Genomic DNA, 18,667 nt, shown 5'->3' on the forward strand with positions numbered 1-18,667 from the left:
GAGTTGAGAGTACTCCCAAAATTGGGGAAAGGGGTGAAACCAGTGCTAAAATCACACAAGCCTGAAGAGAAAGTGGGGCCCAGTCTCGAGTGAGGCCCAGTGAAGAGACTAGCATCCAGGCTGGCAAGAGGATTCTAGCAGATGGAACCGTAGGACCCTTCCCTGACTGATAAGGGACGCCCGCTGGGCTCATGGCCCCCGTGTGTCTCCCTCCACCAAAGTCAGGGGGTAGGGGCAGTCACCAAGAGGAGCACTGACTGGCATCTCACCAAATGACACTTGACAGTGTAAAGACCACAGCTGATGGCACTGCTACAGGAAATGGGTACAGAGCAGGGTCCTCCACTACATTTTCTAACTCTTTTTTTACGTAGAAACCCACTCGTTTGTGACATGGTGTTAATTCTGTAACCAGCCAACTGACTGCATTTGCTTATTTCTTAGAATTCTTTTTCAGTTGATTCTCTTGGAATTTTCTGTTGTACAATCATCTTCTTTGCAAATGATGAGAACTTTGCTTTGTTCTTTCCAACATATATTCCTTGCATTTCTCTTTCTCAATGTCAAATAATAGCGGTGGTCATGAGGATATCACCTTGCTCTTGGCTAATGAAAATGCTCCTGGGTTTCACCATTAGACATAGCACCGCCTTTTGGATTGAGATATATATTTCCTTTTTTGTGGGAAAATTTTATTTCTTTGTTTGACAGAGAGAGAGAGAACATGAGCAGGGGGAGGGGCAGAAGGAGAAGCAGACTTCTTTTGGATGCCAGGATCATGACCCGAAGGCAGACATTACCAGGCGTCCTGAGAAATATATTCCTTTTTTTTTTTTTTAAGATTTTATTTATTTGACAGAGAGAGACAGCCAGCGAGAGAGGGAACACAAGCAGGGGGAGTGGGAGAGGAAGAAGCAGGCTCCTAGTGGAGAAGCCTGATGTGGGGCTCCATCCCAGAACGCTGGGATCACGCCCTGAGCCGAAGGCAGACGCTTAACGACTGAGCCACCCAGGCGCCTCCCGAGAAATATATTCCTGAAAAAAAATATATGGCTGGAATAATATTACCCATCCCACTTCCTCTTCTAGAACATTTCCAATATCCCACCAAGAGGTGGAGTCTCCTTGGCCCTGGGTGGACTGTCTGTGCCTTGACTAGATGGAGTCTGGCAGAAGGGACACTAGTGACTTCCGAGGCCGGATCCCTCTCATGAGATGCTCTCCCTTGGAAACAAACCCCATGCTGTGAGGCAGGCCACGTGGAAAGGCACATGTGCAGAGGAACCAGCTGACATCTGGTACCAACTCCCCACTTGCCATCTTGGCAATGGATGCCCCAGCCCTCAGTGAGCTTTCCCCAGCCAAAGCCACAAACAGCAAGATGAGCCCCACTCACCTTGCAGGTTCACGAGCATAACGAACACTTGGCATTGTTTTAAACCACTGGTTTGGGGGAGTTTGTTACGCAGCAATAGTTACCTGGAACATCATCTATTCTGATTCCTATGTCATTAAGAGAAGTGAATTTCATCAAATATCTTTTTCTTTTATTTTGTTATTGTGGTAAAATATGTGTATAAAATTTATTATTTCGACTATTTTTAACTGTACAGTTCAGTGGTATTTCAGTTCAGATCATTGACATTGTCGTGTGACCAGCCCCACCATCCATTTCCTGAATGTTTCCATCTTCCCAAACCGAAATCTGTCCCCGTTAGACATTTGCTCCCCACCCCTTTGCCCCCAGCCCCCAGCCCCCACCGTCCTACTTTCTGTCTCTCTGAGTTTGCCTACTGCAGGCATCTCATAGAATGGAATCATACACTCTGTATCCTTTTATATCTTGGCTTATTTCACTCAGGATGTTTTCAAGGTTCATCAGTGTTGAAACATGTGTCAGAATTTTATTCCTTTTTGGGGCCCCTGGCTGGTTCTGTTGGTACAGCACATGACTCTTGATCTCCGGATTGTGAGTTTGAGCTTCATGTTGGGTATAGAGATTACTTAAAAATAAAACCTATCTTTTTTAAGATGCATTTATTTATTTGAGATGGGGGAGGGGCAGAGGGAGAGGAAAAGAGAGTCTCAAGCAGCCTCAGTGCTGAGCGCGGAGCCTGACGCAGGGTTCAATTCCAGGACCCTGAGACCATGACCTGAGCAGAAATCAAGAATTGGTCGCTTCAGTGATTGAGCCATACAGGCGCCCCCAAAATAAAATCTCCTTAAAAAAAAAGAATTGTATTCTTTTTTACGGTTGAATAACATTGCGCTGTATGTCTCTATCACACGCATCAGTTGTTTGTTGTACCTTTCTGACATCTACTGATGCTGCGTTTTTCTCCTTTGATACGTTAATATTACTAATGACAGTAACATAATTCCTAATTGAATCATCTCTGCGCTCTTGGAATGAACTCCACTTAACTATGCTTGCTTGCAATAGTGCCCTTTTATCATTCTTTAAAGTGTCCTCCTATAGGTGATAAATTATATGGGTATAGTTCAAAACAGTGAAGCTACAGATATTATTTCTACTCTATGGGTGAAAGGGGGAAGGTTCAGAGAGGTTAGGTGTCCTGCTCGAGGCCACACTGCTAAGTGGGCAGAATTCACCCAGTTAAAATAAAAGTGCATGGCAGGCCAAGTGCTATTTCTTCTGCCTGGAGTAGTCCCTCTACTCCCACCCATGACACAATGACACACTTTCTGACTATATATTTGTGTGTGTGTGTGTGTGTGTGTGTGTGTGTGTGTTTATTAAATCATCAGGAGCCCCATTGGAGTCCAAACCAGGCTGGCCTCATTCATGACCATACTGCAAGGTGTATTCATTTCTTAACCTGCTTTTGGATTATATTAACTAATATTTTTATTTTCAAAATGTGGATCAATATTTATCAGTGATCATGATCTGCGGTCTCCTCTGTGGTGCGTTTGTAGGGGATGTTACCTTCGTCAAGTCTGGAAACCTGCTTCATTCATTTAGTCAGCCTGGACTCTTGGAATGAACCCACAGGGAGTCTATCCGTGCGCTGCTAATGTTCTTCTAGGGGGAGAAGGTTCTTCGGTTTCACAGAACACATTTAGAAGCTTTTATTTATTTTCTTTAATACGCTAGAACTACCTGTATCTGAAAGCCCTGAGGCTGTTGCAGGGGTGGCTGATGTTCTATTTCTTCTGCGGTCAATTTTGGCAATGTCAATTTCCCTGCTCTCCTAGCTGTCCCACCGTGGGAGCGTGCCTTAAAATCCTACGACCCACGGCCCACGGCGGAACCAAGGGCCCCTCCCACCGGAGCCAGGAGGCCTGGAGCAAAGCCAGGAGAGGCCCCGCCCAGAGCCTGTGGCTCTCCCTTGGCGCAGGGCCACAGACCCAGAAAGCACCTCACCTCCAGTTACTGCTTATCAAGAGTGAGGAGCCCGGTCCTGAAGGCCCGCAGTGCTTCTCCGTGCTGGGCTCCCCTCCCCCCAACCGCTCTTCTTCTCTGCCGCCCTTGCCTCTGACTCTCCGCACTAGGGCAGTCATAGAGGAAGAGATCCTCAACCTCATTAGTCAAGGGGAAATGCAAAAGAAAAGCAGAAGACAGTCACACACACACACACACACACACACACACACACACACACACAGCAGAATGATTACACTAAAAAGGCTGGTCATACCAAGTGTCGGTAAGGACATGGAGCCAGGGGAAGTGCAAACTGGGGGAGCCGCTATGGATACTATGGATAACTGTTGGGCAGTTTCTTATGAACTTGGACTTCACCTACCCTAAGTAAGCGATTCCATTTCTAGGTTATACCAAGAAGGATTTAATGCATATGTCCTTACAAAGACTTGGGCATGACTGTCCGTAGCAGGTGGAAACAACCCAAATGCCCATCAACAAAATGAACAGCTCCACAAACCTGTCCAATACCCGCACTGATGCAGGCTAGATGGGTCCTGGAGGACCAGCCGAGAGGGTCCTTGGCTTCATGCAGGACAGAAATCAAATGCGAGCCAAGAGAAAGTGAGTAGAGTTTACTAAAGACCTATGAGAGTGTAGATACAGGCAGTGTCCAGGAGACTCAGAAAGGTAAAGGGAATGAGTCTCATCTGGGGTTTTTATTAGGACTATGGTCTGGTGTGTTTCTCCTCAGTAATCCAGGAACAAAGATGAGTGTGCAGATGTCCTCCACAAGGCACCGAGCCCCTGGAGCCAGGGGTCTGGATGAGTCAATGGGCTTGGAAAACGTTCTTGAGGCTCCTGCCCGGTCACCTCTTTGGTGTTATCTGTTGCACCGGAAGACTCCAAAACATCATTAAATCCTTGACCTTCACAAGGAGAACATACACTAGCAGGCATGTGTAAGGCGGGGGTGTAGCTCCTACCAAGAATAGAAGCAGGAAAAGGAACGAAAAGAGCAGGTTTTCATGGGGTCTCTTTAGTTTCCTTGTCTCAGTACCACGGAGCACCAGTCAGTAATAGAAGGGGATGTATGTGCGGTTATGTGGGGGACTATCACAGGTCATACGCTTCCGTTTATGTGTGGTTCCAGGACATGCAAAACTGATCTGTAGTGCCAGCGGTCACACTGGTGTTTACCGTTGGGGGCTGGTTTACTGGAGCCTCCAGTGTATGCATGTGGGAAGTTCAAGTCGTAGACTTAATCGGGACATAGAAAGAATTTATGTCGGCTTCTCATGCTGTAAGATTCACTTGAAGTACCATCCCCCACCAGTGTTATTATGTAGTTATTTTTATTAATGTAGTTCTAAGTATTTTAAAATTCTCATTATGACTTGTAAAACTTTGCACTGGATGGCAATTGCGTGTGCTCGCGTGTGTTTGCGGACTTCAGACCTAGTTGCGCTGGGCTCCAAGAATGTGCTCTGACAGCACGTCTTCAAGCATACTTGCTTCTTGCTTTAAGGCTACAATGCTATCACTGGCTTTCGATGACACTCATGGACGTGGCGGGGCATGGGAGGCCGCCGGCCTGTCGGAGTGCCCGGAGTCACGGACTTGCTCACATTTTCTGCAACTGCACAGAACTGTGTTCTTTTTTACCTAAATACCTTAAGCCCATAGAAACCTCCCTCTATGAGGCTAGATTTGTCCATTTCTCCCTGGAGTTCTGTCAATTTTTGCTTTATGTGTTTTGAAACTATTTTAACATTATTTCTAAACTGTTCCTGTTTTGTCCCAAAGCGTATTTTGTCCAATCGCTCTACCAGCTCTCTCGGTTAGCAGGGGCTGAAGTGTATCTTTTTTCTCATTCTTATACGTGTAATCTTGCGCAGTCGTGTTTTAGGTATGTCTCTAGTAAACGTTGTGGTTTTGATACACTATGACAGTCTCTGACAGTGTTTCTGTCTGAAGTCCCCTCGGAGGTGACATGTGTTGTTTGTGGTGGGTCTGGCTCAGTCCCTTGTGGGAGTCACAGGCTCTGCTCCCCTACCTGTTTGGGTTGTATAATATAAACAACAATCATCTGGGGGAAAAGCCCATCTAAACGGCAGAGATGAAGAGTTTCAGATGGAAAACATTTCTGAACTGCTCACCGGGCAAGGGCAGGCTTCTCTCTGATGAAGCCGGTGTTGGGGGCCTTCTGTGTGCACACCTTGCAAAAAACACAGCCTTAATTTTCGTCCTAGTGTGTGTGTGCTGCAGGTCTGATTAGAGGTTTTGAAATTTAAGGGTGTGTTTTCAAAGCTTCACATCCACTAGAATGGCCATAAGGAGACAATAGTAACAGAAGCCGGGAGGGAACCTGCCTTCTGGCTGGTGGCAGCCCAAAATGGGCTGCTCTGGGGGGAAACACTCCCAGCTAGACGCCCAAGAGAAAGGAGAACATGTGTGCACACGGAAATGTATACAGAAATGTTCACAGTAGCATTCTTCATAAGAGCCAAAAGGTGGAAACCCTGTGACTGACAAATGGATAAGTTATTATTGACAGGCCACAAAATGAATGAACCTTGCAAACATGCTGAGTAAAAGGAGCAAAAGACACATATTGAGTGATTCCATTTGTACCAGACGTCCATACCAGGTAAATGCACAGAGGCAGAGCAGAGATGAGTGGGTGTCAGGGGCTGGGGGGAAGAGGGAATGAGGACGGACTGCTAACGGGTCTAGGCTTTCTTTTCGGAAACAATGCTCTGGAAGGAGACGGCGGTGATGGTTGCACAACCCTATGAACATACTAAAAACCACCGAATTGTATCCTTTAAAAGGGTGAACGGTATGGGATGTGACTTCTGTCTCAATTTACAAGTGTATTTTCAAAATGATGTTCGGATCCCAAGTCAGGGTGCTGAGGGCTTCAGTTACAAACGACAAAGCGGCAACAACAGGGAGGGAGGGGAGTCTAAAGCCCCCGGGCAAACCCCACCTTGACTATTGCCTACCTCCCAGAACTTGAAGGTCATTCAGCTTCTCTAAACTCACTTTCCTAGACAGTAAGCCCTTGATTAATACCTGTTAGCTCTTGCCAGTAGGATTCGTGTTTCCTCTTCTCTAAGGCAGCCATAGTAATGCAGTGCAAGGCATGAAGGGCACCTTGCTACGGGCAGATGCTTGTTAAGCCGCTCACAACCACCCCCACCCCCGGAACAAGAGAGGCAAGCGAGGCACAGAGAATTTACAGAATAGCCCCAAACGAGTCAATGGCAAAAATCAACACCGATTTTTTAAAATGTGGCTAAGGGACGCCTGGATGGCTCAGTCGGTTGAGCATCCAACTCTTGATTTCTGCCCAGGTCATGATCTCGGGGTCCTGAGATCGAACCCCACATTGGGGTTCCATGCTGGGCATGAAGCCTGTTTTAGATTCCCTCTCTCCCTTTCCCTCTGTCCCTCATCCCCCCCACAACTGCTCTCTCTCTTAAAAAAACGTGGTTCAATACAGAGGCCATCAGATTTACCGTCTGAACGATTTGCAAGTGTACAGCTCTGTGGCATTAAGAGCATTCGATCCTATTTTGTGCAGCCATCCCCACCATCCTTCTCCAGAACCTTCCCAGCTTCCCAAACTGCAACTCTGCCCCCATTAGACACTGACGCCCCCTCCGTCTCCCCCCAGCACCCCCTCCCCCCCGCCGTGCCCACCGTCCCACTTCCCGTGTCTCTGCATCTGAGTACTCTGGGCACCTCGTAGAGGTCGGACTCCTACACTATCTGTCCTTTTGCGCCTGGCTTCTCTCACTCAGCGGAATGTCTTCCAGGTTCACCCGTGCTATAGCAGGTGTCTGAATTTCCCTCCTTTTGAATACTGAAGAACATTCCATTGCGTGGATAGACCACATTTTGCTTATCCGTTCATCCCTCGATGGGCCCTTGGGGCTGCGTCTACCTTTTGGCTGTTGGGAATCATGCTGCTACGAACATGGGTGTGCAAATCTCTCTTCAACCTCTGCTTTCACTTCTTTCGGGGATACACCCGGAAGTGGCACTGCTGGCTCATGTGGTGTCTATGTTTAATTTGCTCAGGCAACCTCTATTTTAAGCCAGGAGGAGCAAACAAGAAGGAAATGAAATTCTCGTTCACCCCCATTAGATCAGTGGACAGTAAATCCTCTGACAGCACCAAGTGCCAGTGATGACAGAGAGCAATGGGAACTCTAGTGGGCAGTCATCTCAGCAACCTCTTTGGCGACGGATTGGGCAACTTCTAGTCAAGTGCAGCTGTGCTGTGTGTATAGGGGGATACTCTCGTGAAGGGCTCACACATAAGAAGAGAGGCATGGACGCGGCACCCAAGGAGGGATTATGTCAATGGGCACCTCAAGAGACCCGGGTAAACACTCCCACTGATCTGGTTCTGCAGCCCGCGGGAGAAGGGTCTGGACCCTGTGTTGCATTTATAATAAAGTTACAACACACGCAAGACCATTGCAAATATCACTAGTGCATATACCCCCACACAGGAAAGGTATAAGAGCACGTGGGGGAATGGGGTACACCCAAGCCTGGGTGGGGGTTACCTCTGGGGCAGGAAGGCAGGGATGGGGCTCCCATTTCATCTGTCATGTTTCATGTCTTTCAAAGGAAGAGACCTGAGCCGACCGAGATCGTGGCATCCCACACACCCTGGCAGAGGCCCCAGTGGAAGTGAGGCGGGGCAGAGAAAGAAGAGACAGAAGTAAAACCAGAAGTCAGCGATTCTGAAGAGAAACAGAGGGCAGAGATCAAAGCGAAGAGCAGGAAATGGAAGAAAAGACTAGAAAAACATGACCATGGTTGGAAGGATCTGCTACGCTACCATGGCCCAGGCTGCAAACAGGGCGGGCTTGGGTGGCTCAGCAGACCCCGGGGGCCAGGCCCTGGACGTCAGTGAGCCACACGGCTGCCACAGGCAGTGCCTCCCGGCACGCACAGCCATGTGGCCCACAGCCACCAGCTTGCTCAGCAGAGAGGCAGCAGGGACTCAAGGAGCATCTAGGAGGAAGACTGCTTGTCTTAGGAATGGGCACGGGGATTGCTGAAAGGGCCCGGGACCCAAGCCTCTACTTGAAAGGCGAAGAGGTGCTCTCCAATCACACTGGAGGATATAAACCACCTGGTTTATGCTCATCCAAAGATTTCGATTTACCGAGATCTCCACACATGACAGGGAACTGCTTTACGTGTTGGAACTGCGTATGTCCTCCCAGAGGCTACAATGAAACTTCTTACATAGACTTTTGGCATTTCCTCTCCTCAATTCAACATGAGCTAACTGCGGTTTGGTAAACTGTCATGTGGACAATAACAACTGAACGGTTTTATTTCTAAATGTAAATTTTAACTGTTTTTGTAAATTACTGTTTTAAATCATTTTTTAAAAGTAATCCCTACGCCCAATGTGGGGCTCGAACTCGGGACCCTGACTGAGATCCAGAGTCACACGCTCCACCAATGGAGCCAGACAGGCACCGCTATTTTTAATAATTTTATTATGAAAATTTTATAGTGAAAAAGATCTGAAGCAGCTGTAGGAGATGTTAAGATTTGACAAAGCTACCTAATGAGTAGACGAGTATAATCTAGGCACCTGGAAAAATGTCGGAAGCAAGACCAGAAACCCAAAAGCTATGTACAAACAGACAGACATAGAGACATAGAGGACCATGTAAATCTTCAACCACGTTACTTTAAAATATCCACAAAGTCAGGGCGCCTGGGTGGCGCAGTCATTAAGCATCTGCCTTCAGCTCAGGGCGTGATCCCGACGTTGTGGGATCGACGTTGTGGGATCGAGCCCCACATCCGGCTCCTCCGCTAGGAGCCTGCTTCTTCCTCTCCCACTCCCCCTGCTTGTGTTCCCTCTCTCGCTGGCTGTCTCTATCTCTGTCAAATAAATAAATAAAATCTTTAAAAAAAATAAAAAAAATAAAATATCCACAAAGTCAAAAGACAAATGATAGATTAAGAAAACGTATTTATCATCTGTATGCCAGATGAATGGTTAATGTTTATAATATAAAACAGAGTTCCTACAAATTAAGAAGAGAAAAGACGGTCAACAACGAGGAAGAACAAATCCAAACGTCCAAGAGACAAATGCATGAGCACCAGGTGGGTGTGTGTGCGTGCGTGCGGAGGGGCGCCGGGAGTTAAAGTCACAGTGAGTTCTCGCTTTGCCCCCATCAGATTGGCACAAAGTGAAACAGCATGCTAACACCTTTCCGGTGAAAGCTGGGAGGGAATCACTGCCCGGATGGGGACATAACATCACTGAAGCGCAAGGGGCCCTCGGGCAGTGTCCACACCCACCATGCAAGTGCACAGGCCTCTCAGGTGGCTTGGTGTCCACCCCCCACCCCCTGCCTCTCCAGCCCAATGAGCCTGTGTCACCTCCACAACCAGCAAGCCCAACCCAACTGTTTTCACTGGGGGACACATCCCCAAGCTGTGGGTATGGGAAAGCAAGGAAGAGAGGCTGAGACACCAGGAAAATGTAGAGCCACGCAATGGGCAGGACTTCGGGCAGGGGGGTGGGATGCCGGGTTTCTGATGCAACTGTCAGCCCATTCGGACTTCTAGAGTTTCCGTTTCTGTGAAACGAGGGGGCGGGGTAGATGGTTTCAGAGATCCCTCCCAGCTTTGGGACCTCTAAACCGTTTAGGCCAAAAGCAGGGAGAGGGCCCCTCTGGTAACCACTGGCTTCACAGCTGCGCAGCTGTAAGATGGAGAAACCCAGCAGACAGAGGGGGTGGGGGACCAGGGTGGGGACAGGCGGGGAGTGGCACAGCCACCAGCCTTCTTCCTCTAGCGGCTCAAACATTGCTGGGCCGAGGCGGTCTGAGATGCCAGCCCCTGGATCTGAGAAAAAAGGGGGCAGGAAGAGAAGGTTCTAGGCCTCTCACTTTGGTTGGGTTAGCTGATTTAGCAAATAAAAAGACAGGACACCCACTTAAATCTGAATTTAAGATAAACAGTGCAACAATTTCTTAGTATAAGCACGTCTCATGTGCTTTTTGGGACACACTGGGACTAAAACATCATTTGTAGTGCTACATTTTATCTGACAGCCTTGGATGGGAGACAGGCGGGACAGAGGGGGTTGGGCTGCTGGCGGTCTCTGCTCTGCCCCTTGTATCCCCGCCTGTGGTAAAAGGCCCCCGTGGTCCCCCACCCCCACAGTGGTGTACCTAGTTCTCCATGAAGCTGTCCTGAGTCACCAGAATCTGACATGCCACCTGTTTCCTGTGCAGGGCGGCATGAAAACCAGAAGGTTCTTAGGCTTATTTATTTAGTAAGTACTGGTAAAAATGAAATGAAATCAAATGAAAAGTTATTGCTCAAAGATGTGGAATGAACAAGGCCATGCAGAACCCCAGCCATTCTCAGTGGATCTACTCTGTCAATGAGGCAAACAGCTACTAAGAGAAAAACAGCAAAAGTGTTGGGGGGGAATCACTCAGATACTAGGTGAAGAACCCACCCCATATAAGACCCTGGTCCTCTCTGCCCTCACCCTTCCATCCTCATCCCTACCTAAGCCACCCAAGGAAGCACACTGTCATGGAACAAAGCTGTTTCCCCAAACAAATGCCACCCTGCTCTTCACCCACTGGCACGCCCCACCGCCGGGCCCCAAACCATTTGCCCAGGCCTTGCGGGAGGGGTAAAGGTTGCTTGGCCCCTGCCCAGGCAGAGGCAATGCTCGTGGGCACTCACCTGCAGGGTTCTTCAGCTGGTGGCTCGTTTCAGACCCACCACCCACTTGAGAGGTGCCCAGGTGGGACAGATCATCCAGCACAGGTACCCAGTTTCAAAAGCATCTCACCAGTCATAGCAAAGGTCCACATGCCAACCTTCAGGCTCCAGGGAGAGGGGCCTTGGGGGACACGGCACAGGTGCACGTGGGCAGCCCGTCCTGAGATGCCATTTCGCAGTGTCCTCTTTAACTCTACCTTCACCTTTCTCTTTCAAGAACAGATGCCCTTCCAGTGACAAGGGATGAAACGAGCATGTGAAGGGTGCACTAACAAGTGGGAAGAAAGACTGGGGAGGCAGGGCTTGCTGAGAGCAGGCTCTGGGTCTCCCCAATGGAAACATACACACGACGCTTCAGTAAGCCTACTGAACATCTAAGCCACCCCCTGGCTCTGAGGGCAACATTCTGTTGAGAATTCATCTATTTTTTTTTAAAGACTTTATTTATCCATTTGACAGAGAGAGAGAAAGAGCAAGCAAGAGAGAGAGCACAAGCAGGGGGAGCAACAGGCTCTCCACTGAGCAAGGAGCCTGATGCAGGGCTCGATCCCAGAACGCTGGGATCATGACCAGAGCCGAAGGCAGACGCTTGACAGAGCCACCTAGGCGCCCCTCCATTGTGAATTCAACTTTTGACATTTGTGTTTCCTTCATCTGGACATAAAGGATCTGAGGTGACGTGGCTTCTTCCGTGTGACCCGCTGTCAGCTTGGCACTGTGCTCAGGATGTGTTTGATGTGACTCGGTCTCCCCGAACCCACTCGCCTCTGGGGACACTCACTGGCATCCCCACTGCCTGGCCTGACATGCATACAGCCCAGAGCTATTGTGGGTAACCATTTCTCTCCCACCGTGACAGTGATGGATTTCTTGGGGTCATGTGACCCCAATGTTTTATTTTGAAAAAATTTCAAACTACAGAAAAGTTACAAGAATAGTACAATTACCCCCTCCATCCCCTGCACTTAGTATCTGCTTTATCTCTTTGAAAGTAAGTTGCAGGCGGCATAACATTACACCTGTAAATACTGAAGGGCATTACTTCGAGGGAAGGGACAGTCTTCCATGTAATCCTCCTATCTTATCACACCAGGGAAATTAACACCATGACAGCTGCGGGAGGTGGGGGGTGGGGACTGTGAGAGAGGTGGTCAGTGGCTGCAAGCAGCTTCTTTCCATACTTTGGTTCTTTAAGTTTTGTTTCATTTATTTAAGGAATCTCTACACTCCACATGGGACTCGAACTCACAACCCCAAGATCAAGACTTGCATGCTCTTCCAACTGAGCCAGCCGGGCACCCCTTTTCTTCTTCTTCTTCTTTTTTTAAGTTTTCTCTTTCCACACTTTAATGTACCTTCCCCTCAGGAGAAAGTCTTTGGCAAGTGTTTAAATTAGTCAGAAACAAGAATGCACAGTGGAACTGGAGCACGTCACAGACTTTGGACCAGAAGTGGCCCGTGAGCCGCTGGAAGAGACGCCACCGCGCGAGCTGATGGTCGCACAGCTTGAGGACCACGAAGCCCAAGCAGGAGAGCGCGCCCAGAGCCAAGCAGATGCCCGAGGAGGCAGTGCCATAGCGCCTGTGAGCACACAGGGCCTGGCCCAAGGCGGCCGCGATGTGGGTGCCCAGCGCAACCTCAAACCCACGGGGGTGCAGCAGGGCGAGGCTGTAGCTCCCCAGAGAGAGACACTCGATGGCAAGGAACAGCCAGGGCTCCCAACCCCTGTCTAGGGAGAGGTACCAGGCCACCGGCCATGCAAAGATGGGCAAGGTGAGCCACTGATCAAGCACAGCAGCGGGGCGCGTCTGCGTCGCTATCCGCAGCCACTGAACCGGGCCGTAGACCAGGGCCATGCTGGCGAAGACATCCTTCAGGTAACGAGCCCTCAGCGCCTCCATGGGGCACCCTGGGGCCCTGCCATTTCTCTGTAGCCAGTACACCCCCAGGAGGATGTAGGCCAAGTTAATGAGTGAGTTGAAGGGCATGGCCAGGAAGGCGGGGAGGCTGGCTACGGGGGCTTCGGCATAGTGTTCATAGCCCACTTGGACGAAGACGCCATCGAACACCCCCATGTAGACTATGGCCGTGCAGAAGCAGCCAGCCACAGCCACGTGGAGGAGGGCCTGCCTGGACTCGGGCTCCATGTGCAGCCCCAGGTATGACTCGGGACGGCCTCCACTGTCAGTTCAGAAGTCAGATAAATGTGCCTTGGCCTCCCAGCTGAACCAGCTTCTTCAGCAGGAAGAAGTTCCCGTGGTTTCCGACGCAGATGCTGCGGCCTTACCCCAGAGTGGTGGACGCAGGCCAGAGAAAGGCAGTGGTCCTGCTGCCTGGCTGGCAGGAGTGGAAGAGCGTTCTGCCTTCTTCCTCTGTGGTTACAAAAAGAGTGTGGTTAGAAAGAAAACCATCCAAAAGAGAGCCTCCATCTTTCCAACTCTCTGCTTCAGGATCCACCAACAGTTTTCATCAGAAGACAACAGAAATAAAAGTGAAGCGATATTCCAATGAAGACATATGAATGGCTAACAGACACATGAAAAAATGTCCAACATCATTAGCCATCAGGGAAATTCAAATCAAAACCACATTAAGATACCACCTTACACCAGTTAGAATGGCAAAAATGGACAAGGCAGGAACCAACAAATGTTGGAGAGGATGTGGAGAAAGGGGATCCCTCCTACATTGTTGGTGGGAATGCAAATTGGTAGCGCCACTCTGGAAAACAGTGTGGAGGTCCCTTAAAAAGTTAAAAATTGAGCTACCCTATGATCCAGCCATTGCACTACTGGGTGTTTACCCCAAAGATACAGACGTAGTGAAGAGAAGGGCCATACGCACCCCAATGTTCATAGCAGCAATGTCCACAATAGCCAAATCGTGGAAGGAGCTGAGATGCCCTTCAACAGATGACTGGATTAAGAAGATGTGGCCCATAAATACAAAGGAATATTACTCAGCCATCAGAAAGAATGATTACCCATTTGCAGCAACATGGACGGGACTGGAGGAGATTATGCTAAGTGAAATAAGTCAAGCAGAGAAAGACAGTTATCATGGTTTCACTCATTTATGGAACATAAGAAATAGGAAGATCGGTAGGAGAAGGAAGGGAAGAATAAAGAGGGGGGTAAACAGAAGGGAGAATAAACCATGAGAGACTATGGACTCTGAGAAACAAACTGAGGACTTCAGAGGGGTCAGAGGGGAGGGGGGTGGGGGAATGGGATAGACCGGTGATGGGTATTAAGGACGGCACGTATTGCATGGTGCAATGGGTGTTATATGCAAGTAATGAATCGTGGAACTTTACATCAAAAAGTAAGGATATACTGTATGCTGACTAACATAACATAATAAAAATTATTATAAAAAAAAGTAAAGTGATACCCACAGTGTGTTCACCTTCTTGCTCATGGCTTCTGGAAGCCTCTAGAACGCTCTCTCCCCTAGGGGTTTCATGCCTTTCTCTCCTGACCCCCATGCGATTCTTCTTTCATCTGTGTACTAGAAAAATCCTGCTCATTGCCCTAGTTCCCTTAAAGCCACTGCATTTAGACACTTAGACCTTTCCTAGGTCTGTCGTTACAATTCAGAATGGGCTTTCCCACCTCAGTGGTGTCATAAATGTTGACATTTCCAGTCAGCCCCAAGCCCTTTTAACCAAATATCCAGTTGAACTAGAGACCGTTAGCTGTGGTGAGTTCTGGAATCCAAAGCTAGGGACGGGACAGTGCTAGAGGAGGAGGACAGGAGTGGGGAGGAAAAGAGGAGGGGGAGGAGGAGGGGAAGGGGTAAGTAGGAGAAGGAGGGGAAGGTGGGGGAGAGGACAAGGGGAGGAGGACAAGCATCTCCCTTCTGCTTCTCAGGTGCAGGGCCAGGCAGCACAGGCAGCTGGCCCTCGGGCCTGCTACCTCGGCTAGCCTTCCTGCCCTCCCCTGAAGTGCCACACCATCCCAAGTCACCTTCTTTCCTTGGCCCACAATAAAACCTTCCATTTCCTGCACTTGTCACGGACTGCCAACTGCTATGGGGCCAGCTGTGGTGTGAATTGGCCTAGTAGGCGAGAAATGTATTACCATTGTAGAGAGAAAAGGTTCAGTGCTCTGAAAATGATTCAAAAGCCAAGAGGGCGGCAGGTGGGGATGAAAAGGACTGTCTGTGTTCAAACTCCGGCTCTCCCCACCTACTAATTGTGTGACCTCAGGCCTTAACGGGTCTGGGCCTCAGTTTCCATACCCGTCCAATGGGATGCTGCCAGTGCCTCCCGGTGGAGGAGTTGTCACGTGGATTAAGTCAGTTATACAGGAGGACCACTGAGCAGTGTTTACTTCTGAGGCATTACAATGCCCGTCTCCCTTCTGGCAATTTAGGCCTGAAAAGGGCAGGGTGGGTTCTGACTCTTGGCTCTCCTTCCCGATCAGTGAATACCTGCTCAATTCCATTTCAATTCAATTCGATCCAATTCGATTCAAGCACCAAGCCAGCACCTCTATTCTTCTTCTTCCTCGTGCTCCCACTGGCACATTACCATTTCTCTTCTCACCTGGGCCCTGGGCATCCACCTGTATTCTCTGGGGAGGGAGCTGCTGGGCCTTCCACTGAGCTTTCTTGTTCCCATCCTGCCTTGGGGGTCCATCGTCAAGCAGGACCACAGGCCCAGCATTTGCACGAGTGAACTAAAGCCCTCACCCTGACTCTGCATCTCCTCATTGACCATAAGCCTCCTTCTCAGCTTGTGGCACTGTCACACGCCTCCCCCAACCCCTTCTCTAACGAGCAGGCTGCCCCTGCCCCGGGGTTCCCATTCCAGCCTGGCTGCTGCTAATGTGCTCTGCGCACAACAGCCCCCAGCATCGTCCTCAAGTACCCTGGACTGGATGGTGCCAGTCCCTGCTTAACACTGTTCTGTGGCTGGCTCTCCACACCATGCATGATCACGTCCCAATCTCCTGGCTACACGTCAAAGTGCCATCCCCACGGAGCCCTGAACACTCCCTAGGTCCAGTCTGTCCTTCTTCAGCTAGAATGAGATTCGGCAGTCCTCATTCCCTCCTGCCTCAGGTCTGCTAACACTTTTAACTTGGCCTCCCCATTCAGCTCCTGACTCCAGCTGGGACACCTTACCTGCACCTGTCTGGGGCTTGGCTCTGTGGCATGAAATGCCAGGCCTTTGGGACCTCCTATCTGCTAGCAAGCATGGATGAGAGCTGGGGACAAGAGTCAAATACTGTCAACTTGATAGAGGAGGTCCAGGAAGGGCGTGGAAAGTGACTCCTCTCTCTGGCTGCTGGGCAGAGTCCACCCGAGCCCTCGTGCAAGCTGAAAGTGACATGTCATCAAACAACCTTCCTGAGTTCACCAAGAAGACCAGGCTGGGTACTTTATGGCCAACCTCCTCCACACACCTGAGCTGCCATGACCCTTGTTACACGACACAGATTCCCCCAGCACCTGGCACGCGAAGGCCAGAAGCTCAACAGCATTGGCCTGCGGTTCTGGGGTCTTTTGGGGGAAGTCCTGCAAAGCATGACAACATTCTGACTAAGGGGTTAACACATGTTCCTTAGATTCTCCTGCTTCCTGGGGCTATATGCACTTAAGCAGGAGCCACTGTCACCCATCACAGTGGTGGCTTCTTTCCTGTGGCATTTATGACAACTGTTCGTTGTATCCCTGACTATTCTGACCACCGTTGCTGCCTTTCTGCAGATGAGGGGATGCCAGCCTGAGGGCTATAATGTGAGGCCAATCTGAGCCAACTGGATACCCAAGAAGCCTGGAGCAACTCCAGTCATTTCTGAACCCTAGGGAGAGGATTGCTGAATTCAGGAAAGGCCCTTGGAAACCAGCAGCTCACCTTCCTTATTTTACAGGGGAGGGACTTGGGGCCATAGAGTTGAGGTGAATGCCCAAGGTCATTTAGGGCAGTTAGTGTCACAGTCATTTATAGGGGAGGGCTCTTGTCCTTTGGCTGTCACAGGTCTCTTTGGCCTTTCTCAAAGAAATGCTTCCAAATGCATAAAAACAGTTACAACATAAATTTAATATGTCAAAAGATGGTATGAAAATATTTTTGAAAATGCATGATTTGGTAATATATGTGCTACTTTACTAGTAAATGAAATCAAAGAATCTACGGGCAGATTGTAACTACAGTACTTTCAAAGTAGTTCTTCTGCCTGCTAGTAAGTCTTGTACTTGAGTTAATTTCAGGATAACTACAACAAAAAGCTAAATGATCTGAAATAATCTGTCACTTCCATTGATGACAAAGTCACCGGGCTAACACTCTGTGCTCTGTAGCCTACATTCGTAATTGCGGGAAAGGGCAAATTTCGACTAGCGGTTGGTGAAAATAAAGATAAAACAAAGCTGAGAAAAAGTGGAAAGAGCATGTGTTGTGGCTCCAAGCTCTCAGACACCAACTCAGGACCCTTGCACTACAGCCTGAATCTGACAGTGCAGATAACGGTGCAGCGCCCAGGCGGCCTCCTGCAAGATTTGGCACATAGGGTCGATGCCAGCACCCACCTCTCAAGGTTGCTGCGAGAACTTACAGTATTGGCGCGAAAAGGCCAGCGATCACCATCCGGGTACTCGCCTCTCTATATTCGCTGGGGGAAATTCAAATCTCGGAAAAGGGCGGACCCGAAAAGCGGTCCTGCGCCTGCGCGTAGGGGCGGGGCGCGGGTCTCTGGGAAGCAGGCGGGCGGGGTGACGCGAGGTGACGCGAGGCGACGCGGAGCTCTTCCGCACCCTCCCGCTCGGCTCGGGTACCGCCGGCCTGGCTGCCCGCCCTGCGGCCGACGGGGCGGAGGACGGGGAGCGGCCCGGGCGCGCGGCCCGGCTCCTCTCGTTGGGGCGCGGGCGGTGGCGCCGGCTCCCGGAGGCGGGGCCGGCGAGCCTGGGAGCCGGTGCGTCACCGCCCACTCGCCCCGCCTCCGATTCCCCCCAAGGCGCGTCTGGAGCCGCTTCTCCTGCGGCCGCTGGGTATGGGGAGTGGGAACATGTCCGCTCTCGCACCCTAGGCGCAATCCTGATGTCTCCCTTCAACCTCCCCCAACGGTCCATGCCTTGTCCCCACTGCTAGTTAAAGGCAACTCCTCGGGTGTGTGTTAGTTCAGCGACCTGGGGACTGTTCCCAAGGGGGGCGGGGCCGAGCTCGTTTGAGGTATTCTCATCCGGGCATTCACCAGATGCCTCAACCGCCATCTTTGTTTTGTGCTGAAAGTCGCTATTGACGCCCGTGGACGGCCGGGCGAGGGGAAGTGGCAAGATGGCGGCTCCCAGGGCGGAGGCGTGAGGGCGCAATGGGGGGGTTGGGCCGCGGGGCTGGGCGCGCCTGCGCCTAACCCGAGAGCTGCCTGAGCCCAAGCTTAGCGCGCGGCGGACCTGGACCCTCGCCGCGGGGAAGCGCGGGGGTCCTTTAAGAGGCCTCCGCTCACGGAGAAGCCGTGCGAGGGCGGGGGTGGT

The 18,667-nt window shown here is 50.3% G+C and overlaps 1 protein-coding gene across 2 annotated transcripts; it reads right to left on the minus strand.

Moving 5' to 3' along the window:
• Window positions 1-12,050: 12,050 nt before the first annotated feature.
• TMEM187 (transmembrane protein 187) lies at window positions 12,051-18,006 on the minus strand. 2 transcript variants are annotated; one of them, XM_045788484.2, is made up of 2 exons: window positions 17,752-18,006; window positions 12,051-13,560 (listed from the first exon to the last, which is right to left on the minus strand). In XM_045788484.2, the coding sequence occupies exon 2, from the start codon at window positions 13,333-13,335 to the stop codon at window positions 12,535-12,537; it is 801 nt and encodes a 266-aa protein (XP_045644440.1). In that variant the 5' UTR covers window positions 13,336-13,560; window positions 17,752-18,006; the 3' UTR covers window positions 12,051-12,534. The 2 variants fall into 2 exon arrangements, with proteins under 2 accessions (XP_045644440.1, XP_045644439.1); XM_045788483.2 differs by having other exon boundaries at window positions 17,726-18,006.
• Window positions 18,007-18,667: the final 661 nt, after the last annotated feature.

Source organism: Ursus americanus, chromosome X (assembly GCF_024610735.1).
Source record: "Ursus americanus isolate L20-20 chromosome X, mUrsAme1.1.p, whole genome shotgun sequence".
NCBI lineage: Eukaryota > Metazoa > Chordata > Mammalia > Carnivora > Ursidae > Ursus > Ursus americanus.